At 40.7% G+C, this 8312-nt stretch overlaps 1 protein-coding gene across 3 annotated transcripts in view; it reads left to right on the forward strand.

Annotated features, from left to right (window-relative positions):
* The window catches only part of nfat5b (nuclear factor of activated T cells 5b), a 50805-nt gene extending 42979 nt beyond the window's left edge, over positions 1-7826 (forward strand). For 2 of the 3 annotated variants that reach the window (XM_034111590.1, XM_034111603.2), the window contains exons 11-13: positions 149-252; positions 617-2417; positions 3064-7826. In XM_034111590.1, coding sequence (XP_033967481.1) covers positions 149-252; positions 617-2417; positions 3064-3302 — 2144 coding nt within the window. In that variant the 3' untranslated portion in view covers positions 3303-7826. The remainder of the gene's footprint in view (positions 1-148; positions 253-616; positions 2418-3063) is intronic. The other variant, XM_034111598.1, reaches the window with a different exon arrangement.
* The last annotated feature ends 486 nt before the right edge of the window (positions 7827-8312 follow it).

Genomic DNA, 8312 nt, shown 5'->3' on the forward strand with positions numbered 1-8312 from the left:
CCTTTGTTACTTTTTCACAACCATGATCGTAGCCTTCTATTTGAATGTGTTTCTGAGATACTCACACTGTTCTGCCATTTATTCTGAATGGCTGAACGAAAAGCACAAGAAAATATTTTGAAATGATTTCTTGATCTTGCTCCTACAGTTGTAGATGGCGCCTTGATGCCTTCAATGTTGCCTTTAGTGAAGCGAGAAGATGTCACTCCGATGGAGGTCACCAGCAACCTCCAATCTTCTGGTGTATTTAAGGTATTATATTCATCTGACACTTCATTAACTGCCTCATTAATACCTTCTACATCAACACATTAAAGTATTTGGATATTTCAGATTAAATTAATGTTAAGTAAAGTAACATCTATTCGATACTTTATTCTTTAGTCTATAAAATAAGTGTAATTTCATGTTACAGATGCATATTTTGTGAACATATGTCATGAACATCTTTAAGTGGTTTTTAGATATGAAAAAAAACAAATACAAGACAAAGATGACAACAACATATGTGGACACTTTGAAAATAAAAACACAATACAACACAATACAACTAAAATAGAGGAATCTAAAAGCAAATTAAGCACACCTTTTATTATCTTTTATTTTGTGTTTTCAGCAGACAGGCGACCTGTGTCCAGCCCAGCAGAACCCAGACATGACTGCAGGACATAAAAACAGAGTGTTCTCCAACAACCTGTCTCAGCCCGCAGGCGACCCTGACAAAGGCCAGGCTCCTGTCTTTCCCAACACAGAGCCCTTAAGCACGATCCAGAAGCAGGACATTGCACCCGCCAGCTCTTTCTCTGTGCCCGCCGACTCTCTGCTGCAGCAGGGATCCCAGCAGTTCCTCCTGGAGCCCAGAGAGGGCCTCGGGCAGGAGAGGCCCGGTAACGGCTCTGGATCTGTGGGGAGGCTGTGTGGAGAGCCTGCGCCTCAACAGCAGCAACTCCCAATGTTCCCTCCAGACGAAGTAGCCCAGCTGGAGGAGGCAGTGAGGCAACTGAAAGCCAAAGGGTTCTGTAACCTATCACTTCAGTCTGACAACTCAATGGCAAAACAGCAGCAACAACACATCCAGCATCAGATCCAAAAACAGCAAATTCAGCAGCAACAAATCCAGCAACAACATCTTCAACAGCATCAGCAGCAACAGCAGCAGAATCTACAACAGCAGCTGTTTCAGTCACAGATCCAGATGCAGTGCGGCATGTTTCAGGAGCCCCCCCAGGCCAAGAACGCAGAGCAGCAGGGCCCCTCACAAGGAGTGGTGACAAACCAGGGGACTCTCTTCCAGCAGGCCCAACAGCTGCAGCAGCAACAGCAGCAGCAAGCAGCTCTCTTTCAGCAGGCCAGTGACCTGCTCTCTATTCAGACCAACTTCCTCCAGCAGTCACCCTCACACCCTTCCCCACCCATGTTTCACAATCCTAGTTCTTTGGCAGAATCACAAGACCCTCAGGGGGGGTTGTTTCAGAAAGCCTCACAGGAGCAGGTCCAGGCCGCTCTTTTTCAAAACACCATGACAGTTCTACAGTCTCCAGACCAGCAGCCCTCAACCCCGGGACTTTTCCTCCCTCAGACATCCCTGCCCTCTCAGCTTGCAACCAGTAGTGCTCAACAGCAGCAGCAGCAGCAGCAGCAGCAACAACAACAACAACAACAACAACTGGCCTTCCTCACTGCTCTACAAACGCCTTCCCCTGAACCACAATCAGTATTTCAGGCTCAGGCCCAGCTTTCCCCCATCCAACAGAGAAGCCCCATGGAGCAGCAGCAGCCCCCCCAGCCTCAGCCTCACACACAGCCAGCCCAGCAGGTCTCGCTGTTTCAGAACATCACACAGCATCCATCTTCAAACACACTGTCTCCAGGTCAGCAGCAGCAGCAGGCTGGCCTACTGTTCTGCAACAGCCCTCTGTCCTCTCCAGATCAGGCCTCCAGCCTCCTGTTCGGCGGCCAGGGCCAGATGCCCCCGCTGACTAGCAGCAGTCTCGTTTCCCAAGAGCCCCAAAACCCCTCAATGCTCTTTTCCCAAGCCAGCATGGTGGCAGTTAACCAGCAGGACCGCTCTGAGCCCATGGCCCTGGGGAACCCCACAGATCGAAGGCAGCAAGTCATGTTTCAGGAGCAGCAGCCGATGCAGCTGGGCAGCAGTTCAAACAGCCGGCAGGAGCAGCCTGTGGGCCTCTTTATGCCTCAGTCCAACATGGGGTCTCTGCAGGGGGGGCTGGCCGCTCAGGAGCTCGCACAGTCAGCCATGTTCGCCTCGCAGAATGGCGTGGCTAACCTCCAGCCGACCACCTCGTCGCCAGTTCAACAGCCCGGGACGCTGTTTCAGAGCGCTGTGGGTGGGAGCATCAATCAGCCCAGCCAGCCGCAGCAGCAGCCTGGCCTCTTCCTGTTCGGGATTCAGAACGGTAAGGAATTTGTTACAAAGGTGAATACACTAACAAACTGAAGTACGTTTACACATTAAAGGTCACCTATTATGCAAAATCTACTTTTTAATCTCTTTTATACATAAACATGTGTCCCCTCTGTGTAAAGAGAACCTGAAAGTTTCAGCAAAAAAGATTGGCTCACTTTTTGTCCTGATCCATTTATATAAATACCTCTCCAAAAACGAGCTGATCAGATTTTGGCCACTTTATGATGTCATAACGATTTTTTGGCTTGTGTAACCATTAGCCAATCACCAACCAAGGTAACCCCCCCCCCCCCCCCACCTTATCACCTGAATCTCCTCGTAGAGCACCGTTGTGTTCTTTTTAACCAAATATCTCTCAGAGGGGCGTGGCTCCTTATTTTCATCTAAAGTAACAGACAGAGAATCAGCACTTTTGAAACAGAGGGGATTATGGGTAATGCTACAATGCATGATCTGTTTGGTATTTTGAGCCAAACACTTCAGAGACATGTGTTGTATATATCTGAGACCTGGAATATATTGATGAAAAACAGTATAATAGGGGACCTTTAAAGAAACTTTGAACAATAAACTTACATTACAAACATACAATATAAGTGTGAGGTTTGTACACTCATTGTGTTCCCTTCTTGCAGAATGTGGCCAGCTGATGAACACTCCTGGGAACACGCTGTCGGATCAGATCATCGCCATCAGCCAGTCGGGTCAGAACCAGAGAGAGAGCGACGCACACATCCAGTCGCTGCTCTGCCAGTCTCTGTCTCAGAGCGGGCCGGTGCAGAACAGCATGAACTCTCCTCAGAACATGGAGAAGATCGACGACCTGCTGGTCAGCCTGCAGGAGTCGGGCAGCAACTTAACTCGTTCCTACTGACCTTCATACAGAATCTGTCTTTACTTTCATTTTTAAATTCTTGTAAAAATGTAGACAAAATGGTTAAAATACTGTCTGTTGATAAGCACATGCAGTAAATGATTTGTGAATTGGCCCTGCATTATGAAGTTTAAGACAAACAGAACATTTTCTTAATTGATCTTATTACTAAATATCCTCTAACACATTATTCAGTTTACTGCCGGACGGAGGATTTATTAAGAGCAGTAAAGGTGCTGCTGGCCTTTCTGAGCCAGTCTCCCTCTCCCAAAAAATGTCCTCAAAATGAATTTCTAAAGTGGCATGAATGATATCTGTTAACTCATTATTAAGGACAAACTGGACATATGAACTGTGAATTTGGTTTGTAATTTCTTGAAAAAGTGAAGCTCTCTTGTTGACTTTATGATTGACTGACGCCCCTTTGTAACAGACTTGAGCAAAATTAGATAGACTTCAGGCAAGAACAGACAAATTGTAGTTATCGTTCCTTGTGAAGAGAAGCATTGAAGTGGTCTTGTTATCATTTATCTTATGAAGTTTTGAGTGTATCTGTAGATAGTTTGTCAGTGATTTTATCTGCTGAGTCTTTCTGTTCTCTAGATGTTTTCTAAAGTGTTCTCCAAAGTGTTAAGTGGTTTCCATGAATAGTGTTCCCTTTGATACTAATTGTGTAGTGTTGTTACTTGGAAGCTAGAGTGTGCAGTAAAGCAGGAAGGTTTTGTATGTAGGGTTGAATAGATCAATTTTGTGAAAGGTACTCGCTGTTTCTCATGGTTGGAAAAGTGTTCACCCAACAGGGCAGAAAGTGTGTTGAGGGAAGGTTAGAGAAGGCAGATTATAAAGAGGTAATGGAAAAGTAGAAAAGTGAACTACACAGGTCTGATGTGTAGTCACAAACACGTGTCTTTTATGTTGTTGCTGATTAATTTTAATGTTGTAGCAGCTATCGTGCCCCTGAATATATAAATATACTGTTTCTGATAATCCAAAAAGTGACTTTATTGATATGATTTAGAAAGAAACAGTGTGCAGTAGGAGTATAAATACAGTGATGGTGCGTTTTGTTGATATTTACAAGAGGCCTGGATAAACTAGATATTGTCTTCTTGATGTCTGGTGCAATGTGTAGTTTAGCAAACAGCTGACGTTGAGGCGGTGCAGTAAAGGTGGTCACATTTGTTGGTCTTGAGTTTCTTTACTTGCTAGCAGTACCGTTAGTCTGACACTCCCATGTCTAACCAAAAGTAAAAATAAACCTAATCTGTTGTTCCTCTTTTGAATGGGTGTGTGCCCTGGCTGGGGTGTAGATAAGAAGAGGTATTTTATCCCAGAAGTATTTAATTTGTCCTGATGTGCCAAACAGCCTTTACCAACAAAATATATTTCTATATGAGCTACTTTACCATCTCTAGCCCAGTGTACAGATAGCACTTTGTGATATAGTAAGCAAACATGTTGAGGCTAACATTTAGTCTGCATTCATCAAACCAAACTGTCAGTTTTATACTTTTAACAACAGACTCTTCTTTTAATTCACAACAAAGAGAGGAATCTTTTAAGGAAAAAAAAAACAAATATTGGCTGATTTTTGTTTTTTTACTTGTAAATTCAGCACTTTAGGATGCTATCCTTTGTGACCACTTTACTCATCGAGTGTACAGTACAGTCCCACGAGAGGTGGTGTGGGTTATTTCAGCCGCCTCTTCCTCGTTGTTTACAGTGGGGAACATACTTATTTGTTTAACTTGCTGTAACAACTTTCAACTACTCAATCCCAAAACCTAATGCATTATTTATTCATGAAAACAGAATTGGAAATCTGGACAAATGGGGAAAAAGTGGCTTTTTTCCCAATAATCTATTTCACGTGACAAACAACTCATATTCAAATAGTAGGATGTAATATCGTATATTGTTATTGTGTGATTTAGTATCATTTTAATGGCCTCATTCTGCGTCAGGCACGCATTACTGGAATAGTATTCTTAAACCAGCTAGAAAAGAGCCTTTTTAAACAGTTTATAACAATGTGAGTGTTGAGGAGAAGCAACAGTTTGTTGGATACAGCTGTACATTGTACATCTCATCCAGGTTAAGGTATTAGCATGTAGTAACAGAGCCAATTTTACACGTTCTCTTGTAAATGCAGTCGCCTGCCGTTAGCCAGCGGCCTCAGGACCAAAGTTTGACTCAAATGTTGCTGTCCTGACAACAGGCCGGTTTTTCAGCTTTGTTTTTCAGTTTGTTCATGTGTTTCACTTAAGAAACACATGAACATAGAGCATCATTATCATCATTATAAGGCCTGATGTCCTGCTGCCACACTTTTCTTTCTGTTTGTGTGTTTGTTGTCTTTGTGTCATGATTAGTTTCACTGTATGCGTGAACAAGGGGCTGGTCTCTGATGATGATGACAGAATTAGTTCAGTTTTATGCTTGTTTTTATGTGTACAGTTTATTAGAAACACATTAACACCATTACATTTGATACACCTATGTGTCAGAAACAGCTGTTTTATGATGGATAATATGTCAAATTGACTAATGTGATTTGAGGGTTTTAGCGGTGTGAGGGTTTTTTAAAGGGACCCTACTCCTGAAGGAAACCTAACTTTGGAGAAAAAAATCTATCTGCGATTGGCTTTCTTAAACTCGTGAAATAGAGGAGCTTAAATTTCCAGTGTTGAGTATTTATGACTTCATTTGTTTTTGTTTTACACAGTTTAGATCTTCTTTTTTTCAATATGTGTAGTACCCGTGCCTCTCTTCAGAGAATCATTTCTAATTTATTTGTGTGTTGTTCATTATATATTTTTCTTCCCTTAATCAGTTGTGTTCAGATATTTTATAACTGTATTAATGACAGCAATGTGATTTGCCCCCCCCCCCTCCACACACACCTTCTGATACTGTACCTGGCCCCTTTTGATGATGGTGGTAATGTCTTTAAAGAAGATTGTACAAAAGAAATGTATATTCCTGTGCACAGTTACTCCTTTGACTTTTATAATTATATACACTTTATTGTACATATCATGTGCTTGTAATTGACTACAACACACTGGCCCTGTTGTCTTTTTTGACCAAATAGTGAAACTCAGTCAAAATCAGAGATTCTTCAAAACAGGACCAACACATGTCAGTATTTTACTACAAATATGTGAATGTGATTATACAGCAAGGCTGCAAATGTTTCACTTTGATCCAAAATGTTCTTTTATACACATACTGTGGATGTAATTACTTTTTAGAAATTACAGTTTCCTCATTTGTGTATTTACATAAACTGGATTTCTCATATTTCCTTAAAATGCTACTAACTTTCTCTGTTTCAACTGGTTTATCTTAACATTACCCATTCATTTAATATTAACACACTTAATCTGCTATCACAGGTTGTCAAACTGTTTTGATTCAATGTAACTTTAGACACCGGAAGATATTGTACATGTGCCTTGAAGAGATGTTGTAGTTTCAACCAGATTGATGTTTTATAATTGTTGCCTGTTAATACCCCACTGGTTTCTCCAGATGATGATTAGTCCTCATTTACTAGAATGTTTTAAGCCATAAGACTTTAAATGTACTTTAATTGCTCCACAATAGTGACCAGATAAATGTGGTTGTGTTTGATAAACTTGTCGTGCAATTTCTGTTTCTGTTCTGTATGCATCCAACTTGTTTGTACTGAAGTATCCATTGCATTTATGTTATACAACGTAGATGCAGATATTGTTTTCCCTGAAACTGCTATGCAGCTAATATACTGTAAATGTAGAACTGTTAGTTATTGAATATATATTTTTCTAAATAGCATCTCCTGTTTCAGCATAAAGGGGAAACCAAAGTAGATGTTCTTTCTATTATTTATGTTGCTTTTTGAAATATTTTCTGATGCCTTGAGCGCCGCCTGAAACCGTTATCAAGTCAGTTAAAATGCAAATGTCTCTTCTCAACAACCATCTCCGACTGAAACGAGGGTCACTAATTGTTTTTCATTCTTTATTGCCTTAATGCTTTTTGGGTTTTTTGTGGATCTAGGCTTACTGTTTACTTGTACTTGTTCCTAATCTGTCTGATTTCTCTTTGGTCTCTGAGTGGATGTCATGGTGTTCTCAAAGTAAAAGTCAATTAACATTCAAATATACTTTTCCTGTAATTTAGTTAACAATGTGATTTGCAAATTGTGCGTACTTTCATGTAATTGGTCACTTATATGTTCAGAATCTGGTATTATTATTTACCAAAGTTCCCCACATACCTGTAAGATCTTTGAAGTCTCTTCACTCCCAACACAAGTGAACCACTCTTCTAGTAAACAGCTTATTTTTGGTCCTAGAAAAAGCAAAGGGGGGTGTTACGTTTTTACCTTTTTGTTTCTAACCATGTGAACAACTGTCAAATAATCACCCTTGGAAAACCAATATATTTTCTTTGTGCTTTTGTTGGAATATTTTACTCTCTTGCAAATTAAGTTTCTGTTAACTTGCTGCTATCTATATTAAACATATATACTTTGAATGTGTGACCTTTGAGCTTCTTTTCATGTATTTTGGTCGAAGCAGTACAAATTGAGACACATGTGCTTCTAATTTTGTTTTTTCCCGTACCAAAGTGACCATCTTCAACTGAAGTTACTTTGCACCGGTTAATGGCAGGTGGTATTTCTTTTTTTATACTGATATTGTTTTCACAGAAGTGCATACTATACATATATCGACACAGAGCAGACATTGTGTAAATGTAAAGACACAATGTAGTCACTTGATTACAGCTTTAATGGAGATTCTCTGCTCCTTGACCCTAGCTTCTTCTTCAGATGCCTTCTTGTCGGCTTTCATTTGTCTCTTCAGCTCACTGATATGAAAGAGGAATCAAAGATGAGATATAGGTTAGATATTATAGTTTAATGTCAATGATTAAACTAAAACTTGAATTGCCCGGATGCTCAAGTGCACACACATATTTTTTCACATAACCACGCATTTAACTCTATTCTGGGGTTTA

This window comes from Pseudochaenichthys georgianus, chromosome 3 (assembly GCF_902827115.2).
Source record: "Pseudochaenichthys georgianus chromosome 3, fPseGeo1.2, whole genome shotgun sequence".
Taxonomy (NCBI): Eukaryota; Metazoa; Chordata; class Actinopteri; order Perciformes; family Channichthyidae; genus Pseudochaenichthys; species Pseudochaenichthys georgianus.